The sequence below is a fragment of the Dioscorea cayenensis genome, chromosome 16 (genome assembly GCF_009730915.1).
Source record: "Dioscorea cayenensis subsp. rotundata cultivar TDr96_F1 chromosome 16, TDr96_F1_v2_PseudoChromosome.rev07_lg8_w22 25.fasta, whole genome shotgun sequence".
NCBI classification, from domain to species: Eukaryota; Viridiplantae; Streptophyta; class Magnoliopsida; order Dioscoreales; family Dioscoreaceae; genus Dioscorea; species Dioscorea cayenensis.
In genome coordinates, this window is record NC_052486.1 from 21,080,309 (window position 1) to 21,106,279 (window position 25,971).

At 36.0% G+C, this 25,971-nt stretch overlaps 3 protein-coding genes across 5 annotated transcripts; 1 reads left to right on the forward strand and 2 right to left on the reverse strand.

Annotated features, from left to right (window-relative positions):
- The first annotated feature begins 1,603 nt into the window (after window positions 1–1,603).
- LOC120279490 (vesicle-associated protein 1-3) lies at window positions 1,604–6,811 on the forward strand. Its single transcript, XM_039286420.1, has 8 exons — window positions 1,604–1,771; window positions 1,987–2,057; window positions 2,150–2,231; window positions 2,355–2,470; window positions 2,570–2,731; window positions 2,855–2,899; window positions 4,613–4,690; window positions 6,481–6,811. Exons 1-8 carry the CDS (start codon window positions 1,720–1,722, stop codon window positions 6,589–6,591), a joined length of 717 nt encoding a protein of 238 aa, XP_039142354.1. The 5' UTR covers window positions 1,604–1,719; the 3' UTR covers window positions 6,592–6,811.
- Window positions 6,812–8,432: 1,621 nt separating this feature from the next.
- Window positions 8,433–18,681, reverse strand: LOC120279046 (flavin-containing monooxygenase FMO GS-OX5-like). 2 transcript variants are annotated; one of them, XM_039285889.1, is made up of 8 exons: window positions 17,800–18,542; window positions 17,382–17,452; window positions 9,904–10,053; window positions 9,658–9,740; window positions 9,422–9,557; window positions 9,037–9,210; window positions 8,785–8,955; window positions 8,434–8,676 (listed from the first exon to the last, which is right to left on the reverse strand). In XM_039285889.1, exons 1-8 carry the CDS (start codon window positions 18,305–18,307, stop codon window positions 8,659–8,661), a joined length of 1,311 nt encoding a protein of 436 aa, XP_039141823.1. In that variant the 5' UTR covers window positions 18,308–18,542; the 3' UTR covers window positions 8,434–8,658. The 2 variants fall into 2 exon arrangements, with proteins under 2 accessions (XP_039141824.1, XP_039141823.1); XM_039285890.1 differs by lacking the exon at window positions 9,904–10,053 and having other exon boundaries at window positions 8,433–8,676; window positions 17,800–18,681.
- A 2,446-nt stretch (window positions 18,682–21,127) lies between these two features.
- On the reverse strand, window positions 21,128–25,030 carry LOC120278851 (flavin-containing monooxygenase FMO GS-OX5-like). Of its 2 annotated transcripts, none has more exons than XM_039285591.1 (8): window positions 24,521–25,030; window positions 23,796–23,866; window positions 22,819–22,968; window positions 22,581–22,663; window positions 22,343–22,478; window positions 21,990–22,163; window positions 21,737–21,907; window positions 21,128–21,562 (listed from the first exon to the last, which is right to left on the reverse strand). In XM_039285591.1, the coding sequence occupies exons 1-7, from the start codon at window positions 25,026–25,028 to the stop codon at window positions 21,740–21,742; spliced, it is 1,290 nt and encodes a 429-aa protein (XP_039141525.1). In that variant the 5' UTR covers window positions 25,029–25,030; the 3' UTR covers window positions 21,128–21,562; window positions 21,737–21,739. The 2 variants fall into 2 exon arrangements, with proteins under 2 accessions (XP_039141525.1, XP_039141524.1); XM_039285590.1 differs by having other exon boundaries at window positions 21,990–22,250.
- Between the last annotated feature and the right edge of the window lie 941 nt (window positions 25,031–25,971).

Genomic DNA, 25,971 nt, shown 5'->3' on the forward strand with positions numbered 1-25,971 from the left:
TTTATTCAATTAAGAAATTTTTTCAAGTAAAAAAAATGAAAATAAAAAATACATATATTTGTTTAGTAATTTAAATGTATTTTATGAGGAAGCATCATTATTTATAAATAATTATATATATATATATATTGATAGAAACGACAAATATAGTCCAACAGATATGTAAATATGCACTAGTTACAGGATCACATAAGACAATTAGAGTGCATTACCTGCATATAAAATGATATATTAAAGTCTATAATTCTATAATAGTAAATTTTTTTTTGTCATGTCTAAGTGAGTGAATATTATTCTATTGAGGTGATAACACATTAAGTTATTGAGTGTTTCTCAAATAATTATATATATATTTTTTATTAATAAATAATTATATATTAGATTGAATGTCTGAGTATAAATTATAAAAGTTAAAATTTATTTTGATATATTACTTTTGTTTTTCATTCTCCTTGTTTATTCTTTACACATGATTTTTATAAACAATTTTTTTTTTTTTAAAAAAAATCTCATGTTTACATAAACAAACTCTACCACCTATTTAATACATAACTAGATCAGTCATATTCCATGAGTGATCTACTCAATATTAACACAAAAGCTTGTAAATGAATTCCATTTATGCCCATATAAAGGCAATCAAACTTGTCGTTAATATGAAAATTCTTGCCTTCAAATCCACCCTTCCTTGAAATACATATATATATATATATATATTTATATTTACATATATATAAATACGCATTATTAAAGTTCATTCATAAGGTACAAAAATGACATGATTGACATCTCATAAATGTTGACAATGATGGGACATGTTGTACAATGGTCACATTATTATCCCATGTAACAAAAATTTCATTGTGTTTTCATTAATGGAACTCAAAACCAATTAAAGAGATATAATCAAAGCATATTAATTATAAGCAATTAATTAATCAATCAATCAAATTACTACTAAACTAATGATTAGGAATATATACCAACATTTAATTAATCCTCACATGTAATGCTATCTTTTAATGGATAACAGACAGATCCATATTACCTTTTTTACCCTCCTGCATAAATTTGATAAAAATTTACTTTTTTAACAAATTCCAATTTAACAAATAATTTTAACTGCAAGATAAATTAATACTATTTCCGTCCCAAATTACATGTTATTTTAAGAAAAATTTTAAAATAAAATTTATTAATTTTTTTTCAACATTACTTTTTTTAATTTAATAAATTATATAAATTTATAGAAAAAATATATGTTTCCAAAAGAAGAATAATTTAATATTTTGATTGATTTTTATATAAAAATAAAAAAAATTAATGTTATTCATAATTTTTGTGTAACAATTTTTAACAAATACTATATGTATTACATTATATAAGTGTTAAAAAAAAAAATTAAAACCTCACGTCAAGCAACAAATTAAGGGTAGCACACAAGGGTTAAAATGTATTTTATTTAAAAAATAAATAAATTTCAATTAAATTCCAAAATTCATCCACATTTAACATTTTGGAACATTTACCCAAAATTAAAAAAAATGATTTTTTTTTATATTTAAAAAAAAAAGAAAAAAAAAAGATAGAAAGAGAAAACGTCTCCCTCGCGCTCGGTGTTGTTGGCAATCATAACCTTCGCCGATCCCTCCATTTCTCGCTCTCTCTCTCTCTCTCTCTCGATCGATCTCTCGATCTCTGGATCTCGATCTTGTGACCATGAGCGGAGGGGATCTCCTCGGCGTGCAGCCCAGCGAATTAAAATTCCCATGTGAGTACCCAATCGATTGATATCTTCTTCATAATTGTCCCCAATTGCTTCGATTGAGATCAAACACTGGTTTTTCTCGTTCTAAATCGGATTTATTGAGTGAAATCTTTTTGATCTGCATTTTTTGGGTGGTAATTAATTGTTAGATTTGTTTTTCCTTTTGTTTTGATGAGATTTGAATGTGTTTCTTTTTGGTGTTTTTGGGGTTCCACTAGTTGAATTGAGGAAGCAAAGCTCATGTTCAATGCAACTTACCAACAAGACTGATCAGTATGTGGCCTTCAAGGTGATACCTTTCTTCCCTGATTTGTTTTTTTTTTTTTCGTTGATGTTTGTCTTTGGATTTTGAATGGATTTGTAATTCATGAGAATTTGTAGGTTAAGACAACGAATCCAAAGAAGTATTGTGTACGCCCTAACACTGGGGTCGTGTTGCCTGGCACTACTTGTGATGTCACAGGTTACCTGTCCTTGTTTATCTGATTGATAAAAATTGGATTTTTGATGATTTATATCATTGTCCAACACTTGAATTAGAGACTGGATTTTCTTATTTTTGTTGTCAATTTGATTGGATTGTTAGTAACTATGCAAGCTCAGAGGGAAGCTCCACCCGACATGCAATGCAAAGACAAGTTCCTTCTTCAGGCTGTTATTGTAGAGCAGGGTGTGACAACAAAGGATATAACTGCTGAAATGGTTGGCTTTTTTCCCCCTGGTTGTTTATTCTCTATGTTTATGCCATGTTATCCGCATTCTGAAATTCTGTGACACATATTTGGTGTTTTGAATTGTCAGTTCAACAAAGAATCCGGTAAAGTTGTCGAGGAGATTAAGTTGCGGGTTGTTTATATCCCAGCTAATCCTCCCTCTCCTGTTCCTGAAGAATCGGAGGAGGGATCCCCTCCAAGGTCAATTAACTTGGAAAACGGATCCCAAAGTTCATCTGTGTTTGATGCTGTGAGTGGGTTCAATTGTCCTTGAAATTCTTTCTTGTTAGTTTCTGTCTTTCACGATTTTGTTATCTCGTATTTTGCTTCCTCTGTTGATCATTCTTACTTGTTTAATGGCATGTAATTTCAGGCAGCACAATCTTTTGAAGAACAGCAAAAAGAGAAGCCTTCAGAGGTAACTAGTTTTGTTCTTAGTTTTGAAGCTTTAGAACAAACATTTTATAAAAGCATTTTTGTCATATTATTTCTACGGACCGTCTTGTGACTACCAATAAAATGACAACTTTAGGTTTGTTTCTATTTTGAGATGACAGCCAACATGGAGTGCTTGGAACATGAAATTCTTTCATTTTATGATTTGTTTCATGAATACGTTGATATGGATTTGTCCAAATGCTGATATTGTCATGTATACAAACTATATTTGATAATAAAACACTATGTTGGTTATAGGAGCAGCAGTGAGATAGTACAAATTTAGATCTAATTATGATGCCTATATTGAATTCGATGACCGTCAACTATAGAATAAGGTGTTATTTATAAGCCCAAATATTAATACATCATAATATTTTTCAGTGATAAACTGTGTCTTACGTTAATTAGAAATATTAACTAAGAAAGGTCACACACATAAGGGTCAATTCTAAAAATATATCTGCCTTTCAGTCAATTTTCGGTAACATCAGCCTTTTTATTCAAATTTTTTATATTTTGTGTTGGTAGATCTATGGACATTCATATCTTCTACAACTAGGTCTCCTAGCAGACTCTTGAGATGATGAGCTTGTTAAAGTTTAAAATATTAAACAGTTATATTTGGCACTGTGGAACTACTAATATTTAGTTGGGCTCATGTGTTTGTCTGCTAGTTCTTGATGAGATGAAAATAATTTGAATTTGAAGTTACATATGATAAGAGTGACATGATTTTGAACCATCATATTAGGATAATCTTTTGTTTGATTGGGGGATTTTGCAAAGCTGGATTTGGAGATTTTCTTTTTGTTTGGAAATGAGTTGGACAATATGGAACATAATTTTACAAGGAAAAATATGATGAGTATGTATTTATGAACCAAGAAGGAGAATCAAATGCAATCCTAATGATAATCAAAGATGGAAAACCAAATCCAGATTTTGACCTACCCCATTTTAGACATAAGTCTATACAAGGATTTCAAACATTACTCAGAAAGTATTTGATATTTCTAAATATCATGGACAATAAAATACTTTAAACAAACATTGGATTTCTTTTCAATGACTGGATTTGAAGATCCAAATGACAAGTTATAACTAACCAACTACCTTCTTAATTTGTTGGTTCAAGATGACCACTACCACCTTAAAATAGTACCTGAAAATCTGGTGGTTGTTGGGAACTGTTGAGTCATTGACACAAATCCTGCAAAACACTTGTCAAAGATGATTTTAGTTATGATTAATATTGTTCAACAATTTCAAAAATCTGTGACTTTTCAATGCTAAGCATGATATTTGGAGATACCTTTCATATATTAATGTAAGTGCAGACAATTGATCAAGCTAGGAGCAATATTTTTTGGATGTTGTTAACAAGCATCAGCTTTTAATATGCGACTGATGGATCATTTTTCTAAATAAATTATGATTAAAACTAAAGAAAGATAGGTGCAACCATGAACACTGCTGCTGCAAATTCCCAGATAAAATAGATGGTTTGGCAGTAAATTTTCTGTTTTTTTACCAGCATTCATTTTAAAACATTCTCTGCATGGAAAGTCTATATTTGGTGCCAAGTTCTATTTTAATTAGTTTGAATGAAAATTAGACAACCAAAAATTAAATCAGGTCATATTGTACATATTATAAATGTTGTATAAAGAGGAGTTTTGCTTTTGTTTAGGCATTGGCTGTGATTTCCAAGTTGACTCAAGAAAAAAATCGCGCGATACAGCAAAATCAAAAACTCATGCAAGAGCTGGTATGGTTTTTCAAATTTTCAATTCTACATTTTAGTTCTGTTCTTTTAGAAAAAGAGGTAAGTCATATTTAGTTGTTTTGGTTCCATTTTGTTTATAGAAAGACATGAACCTTGATAATAAGTAAATTAAAAGGCTCAATATATGTAGTACCACCTTTTGTTCAAAACTTTCTTCATGGTTGGCAGGGATTCTCATCTTGTTTCGTCTGCTCAACCGGATCACATATTATTGTTATGGTTATTGAATAACATATAATTCCATTAGTCTACTTGATTAAGAGTTGGCAATATGATGAGATTACCTGAGTGAAAATTTTAATAGCAAGAATGGTTTTAGAGTGTCAGACGACTTGATAGTCTCTCTCATTTTTTGTTTTTCCGCTTTTATGTTCTTCTTTAGTTGGTAGCATACATGGATTTTTGACATGTTGCTGAGAAAAATTTGGTGAGTTAATCAGAAAACTTGTTGAGTCTGAACAAGATGTCTTTATAGTATCATTTGGGTTCACCACTCCTAGGATGGACAAGGACAACTTTGAGTTACCTTACCTAGCAATAAGTGCCCAAAAAAGGTGAAATTATGAGCAGAATGCGCTAACTTTAACCCATAACAATGATACAAGTACATGGCCTACTTTACCCCAAGATTAAGTGTCATGCCACTAACCAAAAGGGAAGTGGCTGAAAAGGGGAGAGGATTTGGTTCATTTAGTTTCTCCACATATGCAACACCCATTATGAATGTTCTATAAGAGCACCTTAAAACGATCAGGAGAGTACACTTGATTAAAACAAGTTAGCTTTTAGTTGAGAGCATCACATTTTTGCCAAGTTTGGTAGTTCTTCCCCAGATTGGATCCCATGGATCAAGCCATTGGATCTGCACCATGTGATAATAAGCTATACATGAAGTCATCAATCTCAAATGTCATTGTCTTGTAGCACATATCTAGTGGCTTGGTTCCCTGAAATCTTGACTCTCACAAAATGTTCAATTAGTAGAAAGATAACCATATGTCTTCTCTATCTCTGGAGTCAAGACTACTGCCCAACTCCTAAAAGTAAAGACCTAGTAGTACCATTTGAAGAACCTAGTTACAAGGGGGCCAGGCAACTCTTATTGTTTTTTGAACATTTGCTGAGGATGATGCAGAATATATACATGTGGATTACATAAACGATTAAAACCTATAGTGGCCTATAAAGTTTGGATCATTGTTTGTTTTGGCCTCTAAAGTAAAAATATGCTCATTCTAACCTTGAACTCTGCAAATCTGAGTACTCTATTCATCCAAAGTAAGAACTCTGCAAATCTGAGTACTCTACTCTATTCATCCAAAGTGGATTTACGCAAATGTGCTGCAATTTTTGGCCACATTAGTCTATGTTGGACAGAGAGGGTCCAAATGACAGATGTGAAGTATTCGGGGGGTCAAATGAACAAATTTTTTTTATTATTTTGTTATTATTATTTTTTTAATTTTAAAACCGGAAAGAACAGTGATCCAAACTTTAGGGGCCCTTCGTGGTTTTAAACCATCTCATAAACTGAAAAAAATAAGTCGAAAACCTGTAGGATATATGAGAATACCTCATTTAAAGAACTACAGCAATATGTATTCATCTTTTCTGGTTTATGTTCAACCAAATACATCCACATATAACTTAGCTATCAAATTCATAATTTTCATTTGCGTTATACTATTCAATCACACACTTTGTTGTATCGATGCTCTTGAATCAATTGTTTTACACATTGCTGCCTCACTAACTGGTCATATTATTTGCAGGAAGTGTTGAAAAGAGAAAGTGGAAGACATGGAGGAGGTTTCTCAGTTATGTTTGTGGTTCTGGTGGCAATTTTGGGGATTATTATTGGTTATATTATCAAGAAAACATAAAGAGTTCCAAATTGTGGTCCTCACTGAGAAAAGTCTTTTTTTATTAAAAGGACTAGTTATTTTCTTCATCAAAGAACAAAAGTACTGATTTGCATCCTTAGGCTTGCATTTTGTATGATCAATTCATTATTGTGTCTTAATGTTAATTATTTGTGCTAATGAAAAATGTAAAACATTTGGAACATTTTGTTCAGATTTCTCAGAACTCTGTTGCATATTATATTTAAATTTGCATGTAAATTTTAGCATTTAAATTTTCATTCATTGAAGATATATATATATACACTTAGTTGAGCATAATGTATTCCTTATGTGCAGATATACCCTTATAAAATTTAAAATTCCATGAATTCCACTGAAAAAAAAAAGATTTATTTGCCAATAACCATTACAAAGCCAATAACAATATATGAAAATCAACATGGAACACAAACAATAATTAATCATAAACTAGTGCATGTAACAAGCTTGCATGCACCATCTCAAGTTGGCACAAAGAAGTCCTCTTCTTCCACCATCCATATCTTCATTACCACCGCAATAACCACCACCACAACCACCAACACCACTGCACCAAAACGACCAAACTTAACACTTCGGTTTTTCTCAAAAACCTCCTTCTTTTCACCATCATCATCATCTTCTTCTTCTTTTTCATTTCTTTTGAATTTCTTCTCATCACTCTCATCTTTGTCATTCTCTTCTTCTTGTACTTCTTCTCCTTTTTCATCAACATCATCATCAATGAGACAAGAATGAGTGCAAGAACAATCAGGGATGATGGCCTTCAACAAAAGATCATTATCATTATCATCATCATGAACATCATCAAGATAATGATCATTATTTTTAATATCATTATTGGACTCATGGTTGTTGTTCCAGTTATGGAAGGCTGCTTCAAGCAAAGCAAGCCGGCAGGCAACATGATCCAAATGCTCTGGTTTGTTCTGAGAATTGATTTCCATCTCTCTGGCCAAAAGATTGTTTAAGAATCCAAATTTCGCCTGAATATCGATGCCGGTGCTCTCTAGTTCATGACTTGCCGGAGAAACAAGCAGTGGTGTCAATTGAGTTTCCAGTTCTTGTATCTTCTTCTCAAGAACAAGTCCCATCATTCCCTCTTCTTCTTCTTCTTCTTCCTCTTTATTTCTATATATATATTGGTTTAATATTAATGTGTTTGAGAGGTTTGGGTTCAAGGGACGCAACGGTTCTTTTCTTAATTTCAGTGTGGCGTTTCATTGTGTTGGTTGATGGGAATTTTTCTTATATACCCCTGCATAATATGGTTATTAGTGTATGTAGATAATCTCATTAAAGTAGAATACCTTTTAATATAGTCAATTTGTCCCATTAGTCCCTCTAATATGATTTGTCCTTAGGAGATCTCTGTATTTTAATTTTTAAAAAATATAAGTCCTTATAGAGATCTTTTAGGGACAAATTAAAATACTTGGACCTCCTAAGGGCAAATCATACTAGAAGGACTAAAAAGATAAATTAACTATATTATAGAGACTAAATAGGTTATTCGGTATTCTACCTCTCATTAATAGAAAACTCAGTGTTCTTGATAATTGTGCTGCAATTTATGAGGATAATATTTAGAAGTCAGGGTTTTTTTTTTCATGCTGAAAATATAAAAGGAAATTAGGACTCTAAATTATAGTTTATATTTCCTTTTTATTTCTTTGTAATTAAGTCAAATATTGTGATAAGATATATTTTGAGTAAATATTAAAAATAGAAGATTTGAAATGTAAAATAAGTGAACAAGGCGCCTGTTGAATGCAGTTTGGTTGAAATTCATATCTCAATTTAAAAGTCAATGTTAATTTAAAGGAAATTAACAAATGATTTTTTTTTTCAGATGCATATAAAACTTACAAAAGAGAGTTCAAGACTACAAATAATGACTTACATGGGATGTGAATACAGTATTTCCCACAATGAACAATCACCTTGTAAAAAGAAAATCACATAAATTTGTGAAATACAACAGAGAGTTTTCTCTGCCGTCGTTATTCCTGGTTTGTCGATATTCATTATTACTTGTATGGGCTGTCAATGGGTTCTGGCTCCCTGTAACAAGATTCACAAATCTTTCAGTTTATGTTCATCGAAAGAAAATTTCAACATCTAATGCTAATCATAAAATGCATTATTTCTTGCACATTGTAAAATAGAAACCTTAGAGAAGGCAGAGATGGATTTCCCGGTCCAATATTCAGTATCCCAGTCATCTCGAAACCCGTCAATGCCAGACTTGAAGCTCTCGATAACTGCATGATACATCTGTATTTTCCATTCCTCTATCGATGGCAAACTGACCTCAGAAGCTAACCAATTCAGATACTCAATCTGTAGTTTAAGATCATATGGGTTAACTGAGTGATGTCAGTTCAATGAAAATGCGCAGACTAAAATGCTAGTGTTACCAACCTCATTGGGATGAAGACTGTGAGTATGATGTTTAGGTTGCCCTACATGCTCTAATTCCTGATAATATGCTTCAATTGATGCCATCAGGGTCTCTTGTGATGATAATGTCACTTTGCCCGATAAAACTTGGGCTATCCACTTGGACTGTAGCTCTAATGTCATGAAAAAACTCGCCTGGGCAAAATAGCACAAAATGTTTTAGTCTTTGATTCCCAAAGATTGGATAGCTTCATCAAGAATTGATTCATTATTGTTGTCCTTGTCCATGAAATATGAGCTACAGATGGATTTTCAGTTGTTGCATGGAAAATCTTAAATCCTTTTCAATAGGTATTCAAACAAAAATCCAAACTGAAGGTGTAGGATTTCAGATGTATCAGCAAACCTTATTAGGTATTCCCACAAAAGAAAGCCAAGGGGCCACGGCGGGAGGGAAAACATGCTTATATAGAGGTCCGACACGGTTGTCTTCAATGCTTATAAACTCATTTGTTTCTAGGAAAGGGAAATGGTACTCGTAACTGTAAGTAATATCAAATCATGAGAAAACATAGATTGATTAGAGAATCATTAAGTAATCAAGTAACTAGTTCCATTGTCTAGAGGATTAGGATAGCATACCCTGTGCAATAGAATATACAATCAGCATGAAGTGATGCACCATCATCAAATTCCACTTCACAATCTTCATGGACACATTTTACCTGTGTGAAAAACACAGATTTTCTTGCATCAGTAGTATGTTGAGTATGATGTGGTAAATATAATTTACCTCAATTATCTCACAAGCAAGAAAGATAGATTATCTGCACACATCTGTAAGGAACAATAAAGAAGACGCATCTCAGTAATTGAAAATGTATTTACCATTTTGTGTTGCCAAATATTATCATGTTTATCTAACTTTCCAACTACAGTATCTTTTGCTCTTGAGGTTATATGCACTTCCTTCGCTACTTTTGAAATTTCTCTAGAGATATCAAAGGAACTGGCTGACATTCCAATCAATACCACAACCTGTATCATGAATAGAGGGGGAAAAGGGATAATTTATTGTAAACATCAATTGAGTGTTTCCTCAAGAAGAACATAATAAATACCGACTTTTTGATAGATTTAAGAGTGAATACTAGTATGGCAAATAGTTAAACATATTAAGTGCTATAATTTTATCAACATTCATCTTGGTGGTCATCATCACGATTACTTAACTTTGCACAAGAATATATGTGTGTGTGTGCATGTGCGTGCATATTAGCACTGTATTAGACCATTTGAAAAAGATGAGGATACAAGATAATAGCACTGTACTTGAAGAGAAGCTGATTACATTTTACACCAAGCACAATTTCCTGCAGGAAATATTTTGCTTCTCATCATGCAGCTACTCAATTGTTTTTATTGTTCACTGTATTAACAATATTCAGAATCAAACTTGGAAAACACTGTGTTGACAGCATGAAATTCAAAATTTTTATATTATAAACTCATGCACTTACCTTTTCTTTTAGCATAAATTTCTTTTTGTGCTTTGTTGGGTACTTTGTGTTTATTGAGTAGGCAGTTAGGTACTAGGAACAAAAGGAATAAAAATTAGAGTGAATCAGAGTGAAACGAGCAACAAAGCACATTCCCAAAGAAGAGAACGGTCTAAGCACAGACGTGCAGATCATTGTCAGGGAGAGATTGAAAAGCATAGCCTAAACAGTCTTTCTTCTCAGAGCACAATTGTGCTTAAAGAGAATAGATGTGCTCCTTGGCCGTGCTCATTGCTAAAGTTCCAAAAATCATGAAAAATTCAGTCCCTAGCATGACTGATGCTCCCCTAGAGCATAGCTGTCACAAGATTTCTTCGCACGCTCGGTAAGGTTGGTGCCTTACCGAAGGGAGATGGCCAAGGAGGCCAAGCTAGGCCAAAATCCAAGTCCAAAAAAAGTTGATGTCAGTTCGATCGTCTGAGCGGTGCGCGGGACGCACACATGATGTGGTAAATTATATTTACCACATCATACTCAACATACTACTGATGCAAGAAAATCTGTGTTTTTCACACAGGTAAAATGTGTCCATGAAGATTGTGAAGTGGAATTTGATGATGGTGCATCACTTCATGCTGATTGTATATTCTATTGCACAGGGTATGCTATCCTAATCCTCTAGACAATGGAACTAGTTACTTGATTACTTAATGATTCTCTAATCAATCTATGTTTTCTCATGATTTGATATTACTTACAGTTACGAGTACCATTTCCCTTTCCTAGAAACAAATGAGTTTATAAGCATTGAAGACAACCGTGTCGGACCTCTATATAAGCATGTTTTCCCTCCCGCCGTGGCCCCTTGGCTTTCTTTTGTGGGAATACCTAATAAGGTTTGCTGATACATCTGAAATCCTACACCTTCAGTTTGGGTCCCCTAGAGCATAGCTGTCACAATATTTCTTCGCACGCTCGGTAAGGTTGGTGCCTTACCGAAGGGAGATGGCCAAGGAGGCCAAGCTAGGCCAAAATCCAAGTCCAAAAAAAGTTGATGTCCGTTCGATCGTCCGAGCGGTGCGTGGGACGCACACATGATCGAGGATCCTAGCCAGGAATGCCGAGCAAGTATCACATGGGCCGGTGTTACGTTTGACCGAGAGCTTGCCAAGCAGCGCACAGGGAGTGATGAGCGTGACCGAGGAACCTTGACCGAGAATGATCGTGATCGAGGGGAAAGGCCGAGGGGGCCGAAGATTGGCTAAGTATTGGCCGATCACCCGAGTCAAGCGTAAGCACCGATATTGTATTGTCGGTCAGCTTGATCGGGCGGGGCGTGAGAGGGCTCTTGCCCAGCTATGAGCCGAGACAACATATATAGGCGTGACCTAGCCCGAGACATGGGTAAAGACATGGAGTGGCATGGCCCAAGGAGTGGGCAAGGCATGGCACGACATGACCCAAGGCATGGGCATGACTTGACATGGCATGGCCCAAGGTGTGGGCGTGGCATGGCCCAAGGTGCGGGTCACATCGGTATGACGCGAACGGCAGGGCTGAAACAGGAGGCATGATGCGGGCTGACGCTAGTAGTACGGCCGGTATGGGCAAGAGAGGTTATCTCTTTGGCTCTTTGCCTTTGCCTATAAAAGGGGATGAAGAGCAATGGGAGAAGATCATCTTGAGCTTCCTTGGAGAGACGGATTTCTCCCTTAGAGTTCTTGATCCTTTGATCCTTGGTGGGTTATTGGGCATCCCTTGGTCCAGAGTCTTAGGGAGGTTAAGACTTTGGGCTACCTTCATCCTTTGGGGGTTGGGTAAAGGGCATGGCCGGTGTTGTTAAGGCTCATGGTGTAACCTTGACTTCATTCTAGAGAGTTTAAGTTTTTCTCTCTTATCTCTGGTTCTTTCCTTTCTTGTTTCCTTGTCTCGTGGGTGTGGTTGCTTGTATCATTGCTTGTAGGGGCACAGAAGTGCAATCCTTGGACTTGGGATGGGTTGGTGCACGCGGTGCGTAGCCAATCGCCACACGGGTCGAGTGACGCTCGGTCAGTCCCATGACAATAGCCATGCTTCTTCAGAAAACGGGTATGCTTTTTCCTTTTTTTTGTACTTTGTTTTCATTTTTAATAAAAATAGCAGGTCATTATAACAAGGAAGATCCTTACCCACCACGAATTGATGTAGAAGCGATAGAGAGGCGAAGACAGTTCCCAGTCTATGAAGCACGGACACGCCAATCTCCTCGACTTACCGGTGTCTGACGTGAACACGCCGTTGACACAATCAGACACGGTGTTTGACACTCTTGCTACCAAGGCAGCCGCCATCGCTATCAAAGCCCTCATTGCCGCCACGGTTACTTCTTTTGTTGAAAGGTCAAAGAAGTTGGGCTCTTAGCTGGGTCTTAGGCTTGCAGTGGTTGGGGTCATAGGCTTTGCCGACATGGGGCTTGTGGGAGGATCGGAAAAAAGAGGGAGGTGATGAAAGGTGGAGAAAAGGATGATGGTTGTGGGAGAGGGGGAGACGGCTATAAGATGAGCTCTCACCTTATAGGCGGAGGCTTTTTTTTTAAGATCTACAATTTTTCTCTCAAATCCAGGTGATCCTAGCCATTGATTGTTTGTAACACACATGTATGGTCTATGCTAATGGGTCCATTTTCCTTCTCATCAAATAAGAAGATATGATTTCTAACATACATAAAAATAAATAAATACAAACAAAAACCAAAATAAATTACAAATCCAATAATCTAACATACTTAAATGGAAAATATAATCATTTGCATTTACAATAAATATTTTACTTAATATATACATTATATATATATATATATATATTTTAAAAAAAATTATTGTCGTGTCCCACAATACCTGTGTCCTTAATTTTTAGAAATTACCGTGTCGCAGTGTCCGTGTTATGTCGTGTCGCCTTATCTGTATACATGCTTCATAGCTCCCAGTCGATCCCCCAGGAGCCGCAGTTCTCCATTCCTACTCACCATGAGCAATACGAGAGAGGTTGACTCAACAATGGTTTGGTGAGACCAAAATTATTGATTGAGAAGTTCTCAAGGAGGTGAGTCTCTGAGGTCCCTCAGCTGTTTAGAGTGGGGGCGTGGTGCTGCATGATTATGATAGATGAGGCCATCTATTGGAAGCTAACTCTGGAGGTCCTGACGATGTTTACAATCACCACCGAAGCTCTCAGCTGGAACTGCGTCGACCAGGTTCTAGCTGCATGGTGCATTACACAGATTAAGCAACACGGACTTTGCAGTGCTCTTGGGGCTCTGACGCCGACTTCACACAAACCCCAAAGTACAAGGTGTTGGATATCTCCCACACCCTCAGTACACCGCAAGAATGCTGGCAATGGTGGGGCACCGGCAGGACCTACGACCCACGGTGATCGAAGGCCCCTTCCTTACGCTTCCTAATGTTAAGGTATGTTTATACACTCCTTAATCATTCCATTACAGAGGGGAGATATCACCAAGGTGGTTAGTACACGAGACTTCCTCAACCGGTTAAGTATGGAAGATGGCTTTCCACTCTAGTTGAGGCATGCAATCACACAGTTCCTTTATTACCAGGTGATGGACCCCTAGGTTGGAGTCATCTTCACCAGTCCTTACATCACAAGGCTTTTCCATGGGATGGGTCTTCTAGAAGAGACTGATGAGATGAGGGTGGTCGACAAATCTTCCTTGATCACCCTGGAGACATTGAGGTCCACGAGGATGTTGCGCCCAATTTGGACCTTAAGTGGCATCATCTATAAGATCGTTGATGCAACAACACCCCAAGAGCATGTTCCAACTCCAACCAAGGCCATTTCCTTTTCCCCGACAACAACAGCTCCTGCCTCACCTTCATCTTCACCATAGCTCCTATTCCATCACCCATAGCAAGAAATCCCCTAGCTCTTGATTTCATCGATCACCTCGCGACAATAGAGGCACATCAGAGCTGGGAAGCTTCAGTTCTTCTCCAAATCGCCAAGCACCTCGACATCCAGGTGCCATCTCCACCCCGACCATTTCGCACTCCATGTGAGACATCAAGATGAACATTACGGACCTATTAGATGGCGACAACACTGAGAGTGCGGATTTTTTATCACTTCGCCAGTTTTTGTATTATTTTATTATAATATAATTCTCTAAATAGTCCCTTTACTTTTTCAAATTTACCTTTTGTCCCTCACTTTAAATTGTAACCTTTTAGTCCCTCTACTATGTTTAAATGAGTCATGTCAGTCTCCCTTTTTGAGGGTTTAGGGTTTAGGGTTTAAGGGGGCTGACATGGCTAAATTAAAAGTGTAGAGGGATGAAAAGGTAACAATTCAAAGTAAAAAGATTAAAAGAGTAAGTTCGAAAAAGTAGAGGGACTATTTAGGGAGTTATACCTTTTGTTATATTATACTTGTGTTTTATTTTCATTTTACATCGCACTTATACAGTTAGCAAGGAGATTCCCCATCCAAACTATTTTTTCATCTCTTTTGTAGTTTTTACTTTCATATTTCATATTTCATATTTCGTATTTTTTTATTTTATTCTCTTTCCTTTCTTGAGCTTCACTTGTGTACTTTCAGTACTTTTTTATTTTATTCTTTCCTTTCTTGAGCTTCACTTGTGTACTTTCAGTACTTCTCAGGATTGAATTGTGGAATTGTCTAACATTGGATACTTGGAATTAGATCCCATGTCGAGAATATCACCAACAACTCCTCGTGTTCAAGGCGGGTCTTTCCTTGTTGTTATGTTCCTAGCAAGAGTGTCAGCCAGTTCCTTGAGTTTCATTCTTGCGAACGTACTCCCGGGAACTCATGAGTGGCGACAGCTGCAGTATCGGACTCCACTACTCGTAAGCAGGGCACGCCATCCGACTTACAGCCATCAATGCCCGCCTGTCTGTTAAAAAAAAAGAGCCCTTAGCGCCCCGGGATAGGAGTGGGGGACGGCCCGCCGCAATCTGACGGTACCACCCATCCTACCCTACTACCTATAGGGGGCCGTCCGATATAATCTACCCCTCTTCGATTTCCTTGCTTTGCCCTGTTTTCATTAAAGACCTCAAGAAAGTCCCACCCTTTTTTCCCCTTCATGTTTTTTTTTTCAATTATTTTGCATGCATCGTGTACATTGGGGACAACATACCATTCAAGTGTGAAGGAGGGATTTATTTTTGAATGGATATATTATTATGATGAGTGTAGACCCATGGGCCATGGCAGCCTATGATATTCAGCTTGAGAATTTTTAGTGTAGGAAGACAATAGTGCAAGTGCATATTTTTGAACTTGGAGTTTCATCTTCATTCGGCAACCTACATTATTTTGAGCATGAAATCCTAACTGTTTTGCAACTTGTTCACTTAGGGATGATCCTCGCTGGGTTGACCATTAGTGAGTTATAAAAAAAAAAGTTAAATCGAAATAAAAAATGGGCAATCAGATTCTTTATGAATGTCCTACATGAAAAATTGTAATAAAAAGATGGTAGAAAGAGCTATTGCCTTTAAAGAATAAAAGCTGCTCTTAAATAGTTGGATTGTGTGCATTACAAGTGTGCACTTGATATCCTACGGAGGGAAAAAGCTGCCTCAAAGATGTATGAAGCTACTACCTAATAAATTGAGCTTAGAGTCTGTTTACGTTAAGCAAATAAGGTCTATAATAGGTTGGACTTGAGTCAACACGGGGAACATTGGCCAGGGTTTGCACACACACGTGGTGAGCCTTGATATTAGGTAAAGCATAATTTTCTTAAAACCTCATTGTCACTTAACACTCTGTTTCTTCTACGCACAAGAGAATCCCATTTATTTCTAGGTCAAATGTTATACAAGCATCAATTATTTCGTATTTTGTATTTCTTTACTTGAGAACAAGCACAAGCTTAAGTATGGGTTTTTTGATGAGGGCATGAAATACATATTTTTCATATTGTAAGCTTATGGACTTAGCTTGTCTTTTAACATAAATTTCTTTATGTTTGTGCTATGTTGGGTATTTTGTGCTTAGTGAGCAGGGAATTAGATACCAGGAACCAAAAAAAAAAAAAAATGAAAATTAGAGTGAATTAGAGTGAATCGAGCAACAAAGCACATTTACAGATAAGAGCATGGTCCAAGCATGGTTGTGCTTAAGGTGTGTAGATTACTGTCGCAGACAAATTGAACAGCACAACCCAAGCACAGACTTCCTGCTCAGAGCATTACAGTGCTTAAAGAACATGGGCGTGCTTCTTGGCTGCGTTTATTATTGGAGTTCCAAAAATCACAAAGATTTGAGTCCTAAGTGCTGCCAACAACCAGTACGGGTCAAACACATTTTAAGAATGGTCATGCACTATTTTTTTTTACCTACAGTATAAAGCTCGACAACTAAGGTTTTGTTAAATCCAGTCACCAATTTAAAGGTTTTGGCAAGAATAGCTTTCAAAGAATTTCCATTCAAGTAGAAGATAACTAATGAAGCCTATAAGCTTTTCTTCAGTAACTCAAAGTGCGGAGCTTTAAGATTGATCAATTTTGTCTACATGATGATTTTTAAAGCATTTTGAGCAGTTCCACCTTTTTAACAGCTTAAGTATTGAATAATAGTATCCTGCTCATCTAAGAAGCCTCAGAAATTAGTTACTACAACTTTCACAAGTTCTTCTCACCAATGATGCATTGACATGCACATATTTGGGACTGCCATATCAATTGGAGCTTAAAACTGCTTTATGTCATAACATCACTATCATTTTACAGGAATGAAAAAGGAATTATTCAAGTGGTATTTTTCTAGTGTTTCATAAAATTTTCCCTACTATTATCTTATGCAAAAAGATCAAGAGACAGCTCAAAATACCTGGTCCCTAAAAGGCTCAGGAATGCGATAATTGTGGCTGTGTATTTGCTCGCCACGCCATTTATCAATGCCTGTTGCATATTGTAATGCTTAAGTTCTAACATCCAAAACCATTTATGACAACTACCATGTTAAATATCATAACAAGATTTCACTTAGACCATAACAGATGCAAGGGGGAAACAAACTATGACATGTGAATTTGAAACCATGTAAAGCTTAAGTTTTTTTTTTCTCTTTCTTTTCACCTCTTAATCTTTGCCTTTTTCTTAACATCATGAACATTATATAACAACTTAAAAAAAATAATCACAGTATATTTTAGTTTTTTTTAAGATAATTTTCATACCTTTTACCATAAATAAGATTAAAAAAAGCAACTAAAGAATCAAGAACATCCTTCCAAGTTCCAACTCACCTGGAATGTCAGCGATCCTCGGCACGGAGTAATGCCCGTTGGCGACGACCACCGCCTCAAACCTTTCCTCCGCCACCGATCCATCATCATTCCGCCACTCCACGCTCCACTCGCCGCCGTCCCTCGCCAACCAAACCCTAACCACCTCCGCACCAAACCGAACCATCTCCAAAACCCCAAAATCCCTCCCGAAACCCTCAAGGAAAGCAAGCACTTCCTCATGCGCCGGGAACGCCCGGGGATCGACGAAACTCTCCGATGGCCCAGGAAACGGGTAATCGAGGAAACCCATCAGCTGGCGAGGGAGATTGGTGCGCAGCGAGCGGTATAGGCTCCCGTGGACGGCCACCCGATCGGAGTCGGTGGAGGGATCGTAGACCCATGTGCCGCCAACGCGGGTAGACTTCTCGAAGACGGTGACCTCGTGGCCCTCGCGGCGGAGCTCCCGGGCGGCGACCAAACCACCAGGTCCGGCTCCGATCACTGCCGTTTTCACCGATCGAGCCATCGTCGTCGACGTGGCCTTTTAATGGACGCTCTTGGCATGGGCCGAATATAACAAGGTCTTGGGGGCCCACTGAGCCAACTAATCAGTTCACAGAGTTGGCCCAAGTAAAGAGGTTTAAGTGTTTAAGGTTTAATAATATAAATTTTTTATAAAAATTAAGCTCCATGTGGGGGAGTGTGGGGACTCATCAACTAGAGAATATTTTTTAGGAGTTATAATTATTAAAATGTTATGAATATTATAAATGAAATGAAAGCCTATTATAGCAAGTATTTTGGATAATTAGATCGAATCATTGGAACGAATAAATTATAACGGTTTATTCAAATCCTGAATGCCTATAACTAGCCCCCACTCGTATATTGTATGATGTAGAAGAAAAGAAGAGATAGATAAGAGGAAAGAAGATAAAGAAATAAATTATAAAGGTGTTTAGTAAATATTCTGCCTTTTATTATTCTCTTTATACTTATAATATATTCATGAAAATTTATATATATGTTTACATTTGTGAATAAATTATTAGTTGCTTATACAATATATAAATGTTTATAATATTTTTATTTTTTAAAAAAAATCATACCAAACAAATTTTTTATTATTAACCATGACAAGCTAATATATATATATATATATATATATATATATATAATTGACATAAATATTCTGGAAAATGACCTGGTTAACCTTCCATTAATAATAGTGACGGAACCAGGACTCGATGGTAGGGAGGCTGAAGCCTAAATGCAAAACTTTAAAAAAAATAATTATTTTAAATGAAGACTAATGTATTAATATAACAAAATTTCGCATACACATTAAAAAACACATAGAGTATAATTTAAATTTTTGTTATTATATATAGCAAATATATAAGATTTTCAATAATTTAGCTAATAAAAAAAATCTCAAGTTTGTATTTTTAAAAAATATAAGGAACCAAGGCATAGCCTAGTGGTTTCCTACCTTGCTTGTGTTTAGGAGGTCTCGAGTTCGAAACCTCTCAGACACAATGCAAAAAAAAATAAAAAGGTGCTTGTCGCCAATTTGTCAAAAAAAAAAAAAAATATATATGTATATATAAAAAATATATGTATATATATATATGTTATAATATATTTGCTATGACTAAACCCACTAACCACTCAAGCACAACTACATTATACATTTTTATATATCAAAATAGTCTATTTTACATTAGTTTAAATATAGAAAAATTAACACCATCAAATCTTATAGTGCCTAAAAAAGTAGTGTCTCCGCCACCGAAGGGAGCTTAAGCCCTGGCTCAATAGTTATTACAAGTTAATAATTAATCTAATATAATTTTAAAATATTTATAACTATATTAAATAGCACTTGCAGACATCCACGTAGAATTGGGATATGAAAGAAGAGCATCAGGAGAAAAAGGAGACATCCTACTATAATTATGTTTTAACACGAAATAATTAGAAAAAAAATTGTATAAATATTTATGGGGAAAGTTTAAAAAAAAATCTATGTGGTTTTCAGTTTTTGTAAATAAAAGCATGTGTTTTTTTTTTACAATTAAGTACTTTGTGGTTTTTTTATTTTTACAAATCAAGGAAAAGCCGTCAACGCCGTCTGTGTTTGCTTACATGGCAGGATAAAACTGACTTTTCAAATAAATTTTTTTCCGGTGCTTATTAGATTAAGTTAGTTTAAGCCTCTAATTACTATATTGATAAAAATTATGCACAAGAATCAAGTTAGGGCAAATCTACCTGAATCCATGGCTATAATTTGATTTTTTGGTACTAAGTTCATCAAAACCGAATCGGGAGTACCAAAAGAGAGCGGCAACGCTGATGAGTACCATCGGGTCAGTATCTTCTTCATGGATGTTGATCTGATCCTCCAAAAACTCAATCTCCAATTCGCAAGCTCTTGTGTCTCGAAATTCCAACTCATCGTGAGGTAGAGCTTCGATTTCTGATATGGCTTGTCTTGTCTTAACTGGGAAATTCTGAGATTTAGATGGGAAGAGGAAGGAGAGTAGAAGAAAAAGAATAAGAACGATAGAGGAAGAAGACAAGAGGATTGGAGAAAATTATGGCTAAAGATGTCCTTCATTGTATTCCTCATTCGATTATATAGCCATATTAAGAGAATCCTTACAATCATTCCATTTTGGCATTTCCTCAAACATGTGTTATGCCAAGATATTCTAGCTAACTGTAACAATCTCACTAACAATCTATGAATGGAAATTACAAATCATTCATTTATTTATTATGTACTAATTAATAATAACTAATTACTAATCAGCACTAACTACTCCCATGATGAAGTTTGCGAATTTGGTTTGATTCTCTCCTTTGTTTCTCCTTGTGCTCTGCCTATTGAATACATTGTTGTGCTGGGCCCCATCAGGATTGCTTCCCATAACAATTTTCCACATCGTCTCTGGAGAAACCGCATCTAATCCTGAACATCGGCGTTCAAGCCGAGCTCCTCAATGGGGATGACATCAAGAAGAGTCAAGATTTAAAGGTTCAAATAGTAAAAACTGCCGGAGACCAGCGGATTAAGCAACAACAACCAAATCCGGCCACAAAGGGTGCAATAATCCATGAGCATCTTGCATCGATGAATCAAAACCGGAGACATCAGGCGAGAGGATGATCTTCATTTTAGTTTAAACCAACTTATAGTTGGCACAAAAAAAATTATGTGAAAGGTCGCTTTTGCCCCACGTAAGCAAACACAGATGGCGCTGACAACACTTTTCTTTGATTTGCAAAAACCGAAAAACCACAAAGTACTTAATTGTAGAAAAAAAACCCACGTCTTTATTTGCAAAACCCAAAAACCACATAGATTTTTTTTAAACTTCCCCCAATATTTATTTATGCCAATCAGAACATTTTGCATAGGTTAAATGAGTTAAATAAATGGAATAAGAGTTAAGCCCGTGAGAATCAGTTTGATGAGAAAGGCTTTAACATCCTTAATTATACTATACTAAGTACATCTTAAGCACAAATGGGCCGTTGACTCTCACAATGTTTTGAGATTTTTCTTCCAGGTTAACTCAATGTTTTGAAGGTGTTAATATAAGCTTCAATGCAGCTATTGACAAACGCCCCCCATTTATGAACATCACATAAATTTGTAAAATACAAAATAACACCCATCTTCCTCTTTCCAAATAGATCATCGTTGCTCCTGGTTTGTGGTAAATTCATTAGGTATGATTGCTTGTATGGGCTGTCATTGGATTCTGGCTCCCTGCAACAAGATTCAAAAATCTTCGGTTTATGTTCATTGCTAATATTAAAATATGCCACAATTTCTATAATAATCACTTGCACTTCCTTCATAATAAAATTATGACTATTTTTTTATTTTGTAACCAAACATGCCCTAAAATGCATTAGTTCTTGCACATGATAAAATATAAACCTTTCAGAGGACAGAGATGGATTTCTTTGTCCAATATTCAGCATCCCAGTTGTCCCGATACCCGTCATTGTGAGACTTGAGGCTCTCGATAGCTGCACGATACATTTGTATCCTCCATTCCTCTATTGGTGGCAAACTGACCACAGAAGTTAGCCAATTCAGATATTCAATCTGCAGTTAAGATCATATAGGATTAATTTGAGTGATGGCAGTTCAATGAAATTGAGAAGACTAAAATGCAAGTGTTACCAACCTCATTGGGATGAAGAAAGTGTGTATGATGCTTAGGCCGCCCTACTCGCTCTAATTCCTGATAATACGCTTCAACTGATGCCATCATGGTCTTTTCTGATGGTAACACCACTTTGCTTGATAAAACATGAGCTATCCACTTGGACTGTAACTGTAACGTTATGTTAAAAATCACCTGGGCATAATAGCACAAAATGATCAAGTCTTTGACTGCCAAAGATTGGGTAGCTTCACCAAGAATTGATTCATTATGGTTAATCAGCTGTTTGCATGGAAAATCTTTAATCCTGTTCATAATGTATTTAGACAAAAATCCAAATTTGAAGGTTTAGAATTTCAGATGTATCAGCAAACCTTATTAGGTATTCCCACAAAAGAAAGCCAAGGGGCCACAGCGGGAGAGAAAACATGCTTATATAGAGGTCCGACTCGGTTGTCTTCAATGCTTATGAACTCATTTGTTTCTAGGAAAGGGAAATGGTACTTGTAACTGTAAGCAATATCAAATCATGAGAAAACATAGATTGAGTAGAGAATCATTTGAGTAATCAAGTAACTAGTTCCATCGCCTAGTAGGATTAGCACAGCATACCCTGTGCAATAGAATATACAATCAGCATGAAGTGATGCACCATCATCAAATTCCACTTCACAATCTTCATGGACATATTTTACCTGTGTAAAAAACACAGATTTTATCGCATCAGTTGCATGTTGTGGTGAATATAATTTACCTCAATTATCTCACAAGTGAGAAAGATTGAATATCTGCACACCTTGATAGGGAACAATAAAGGAGACACATATGATTAAACTGAAAGTGTATTTACCATTTTGTGTTGCCAAATATTATTATGGTTATCTAACTTTCCAACTACAGTATCTTTGGCTCTTGAGGATATATGCACTTCCTTCACTACTTTTGAAATTTCTCTAGAGATATCAAGGGCACTAGCTCCCATTCCAATCAGTACCACAACCTGCATACATCATCAAGGGTATAAATAGAGAAAAATAGAAAAAAGGGATCATTTATTGTAAACATTAATTGCATGTTGGCGGCCATCATCATGGTTACTCAACTTTTGCACAAGAATGTGTGTGTGCACTCGTGTGTGCATATTAACACCAAATTAGAACATTTGAAAAAGCTGAGGATACAAGATAAATAGTGCTGTACTTGACGAGAAGCTGATTCCATTATACACCAAGTACAATTTCCTGCAGGAAACATCTTGTTTCTCCATGTGCAGCTACTCAATTGTTTTCATTGTTTACTGTATTAACAACATTGAGAATCAAACTTGGAAAGCACTATTCTCAAAATGAGATTCTCTTACAGTCACCAATTTAAAGGTTCTGGCAAGGATAGCTTTCAAAGAATTTCCATTCAAGTAGAAGATAACAAATGCAGCTTACAAGCTTTTCTTGAGTAACTCAAAGTGTGGACCTCTAAGATTGATGAAATTCGTCAATGTGATAGTTCCATCTATGTGATAGTTTACAACATTTTGAGCAGTTCCATTCTTTTAGCAGCTTAAGTTTTGAATATCAGTATCCTGCTCATCTAAGATGCTTCAGAAATTAGCTACTGCAACTTTCATAAGTTTTTTTTACCATGATGCATTGAACATGCACATATTTGGGACTGGCATATCAATCGGTGCTTAGTAGCTGCCAACATCATAACACCACTATCATTGTATAGGAATGAAAACGAATCATTTGAATGGTATTTTCTAGTGTTGCATAAAGTTTTCCCTTCTATTTTCTTATGAACAAAAGATAGAGAGATGGCTCAAAATACCTGGTCCCTAAAAGGCTCAGGAGTGCGATAATTGTGGCTGTGTATTTGCTTGCCACGCCATTTATCAATGCCTGTTGCATATTGTAATGCTTAAGTTCTAGTATCCAAAACCATTTATGACAACCACCATGCTAATATATCATAACAAGATTTCACTTAGAACACACACTTAATTAAATTATGACAAGTTATTTAAAAAAATAAAAAATCACTCTTCTAACCTTTCCCTCCTGCCAACTCCACCATTACAGTCACCATCTATTGTGCATCATCTATTCTTAATCCCATCACCAGCAACCAACTCCACCATTGCCAAACTCCTATTTTTATTCATTTCAAGATTTTTTTTTTTTTCTCTCAATCTTTCTCATCCACCTTCTCCTCTACAACTATCTTCATACAACCATCTCACTTCCCTTTATCATCCTCCTATTCTTTTTATAATTTCAAATATCTTTGTCATTTTATACCATCAAACAGGAACAAGCATTTTTCCTCAAAGACAAGATAATCACTCTTCTTTGTTTCCTAAAAAGAGAGGGATATTTTATTCAATACTCAAACCATAAATTTTTTTTTTCCAAACAAAATGATACTGAATGTATATTTTGATGAATATATTTCATAGTATATTTTAAGTTTTTAAATAATTTTCATAACTTTTACCATAAATAAATAAGATTAAAAAAAGCAACTAAAGAATCAAGAACATCTTTGCAACTCACCCGGAATCTCAGGGATTCTCGGCACGGAGAAATGCCCGTTGGCGACCACAACCGCCTCAAACCTCTCCTCCGCCACCGATCCATCCTCATTCCTCCACTCCACGCTCCACTCGCCGCCATCCCCCTCCAACCAAACCCTAACCACCTCCGCACCAAACCGAACCATCTCCAAAACCCCAAAATCCCTCGCGAAACCCTCAAGGAAAGCAAGCACTTCCTCGTGCACCGGGAACGCCCGGGGATCGACGAAGCTCTCCGATGGCCCAGGAAACGGGTAATCGAGGAAACCCATCAGCTGGCGAGGGAGATTGGTGCGCAGCGAGCAGTATAGGCTCCCATGGACGGCCACCCGATCGGAGTCGGTGGTGGGATCGTAGACCCAGGTGCCGCCGACGCGGGTGGACTTCTCGAAGATGGTGACCTCGTGGCCCTCGCGGCGGAGCTCCCTGGCGGCGACCAAACCACCAGGTCCGGCTCCGATCACTGCCGTCTTCACCGATCGAGCCATCGTCGTCGACGTGGCCTTTTAATGGAGTGTTTTCAAGTGGGCTTTATATAGTATAGGCCCTGTGGCCCAATAGTCCATTCATGGGGCCCACAGAATTGGCCCAAGTGAAGAGGCTTTACTGTTTGACCCATTTGCACAAGGTTTAATAATATAAATAAATTATTTAGAAAACAAAATAATGATCCATGTGGCGATTCATCATCATTCATCAATGGGAGAATATTTTAGGAATTATAATTATTGTAAATATTTATGATATTTTTTATTTGAATAAATTTTATAAAACGAATTTTTTTATTATGATTAATTATTACAAGCTAAAAACATAATTAACTAAAATATTTTTAAAAATGCCCTGGTTAGCCTTCTATTAATAGTTATTACAAGTTAATAATTAATCAAATATAATTTTAAATTTTTTATATTAATGTTCTAACATGTAACAATTTTTTAAAAAATGTATAGATATTTATTTATGCCAATTAAAGCATACTGCATAGATTGAATAAATGGAACAAGAGTTGAACCTGTGAGAATTAGTCTGATGAGAAAGGGTTTGACATCCTTAATTATACAAGCCACATCTTAAGCACAAATGGCACCATGATTCTCACCATGTATGGAACAAGACAAGCAAGACAATTTATGCAGAGTTTAATAGAATACTTTTTTTTTTTTTTTGGTTTTTCTCCGTTGTTTTGTGATTCCAAAGATGGTTCAGATTATTATTATTTTTTTTAGGTCAACTCAAAGATTTGGAGGCATTTCTTTTGATAAGTTATTTACTGTTGAAGATTTTTTAAAAAAATAATGATTATGTGCAAGAGATCATGAGAGGGAAAAAAAATCTTTATTAATCACAAATTTCTTTTGTTAAATTTTGTATTATATATATATATATATATATATATAGTATTGTCATAATGTTAGAATTTAGGTGAGT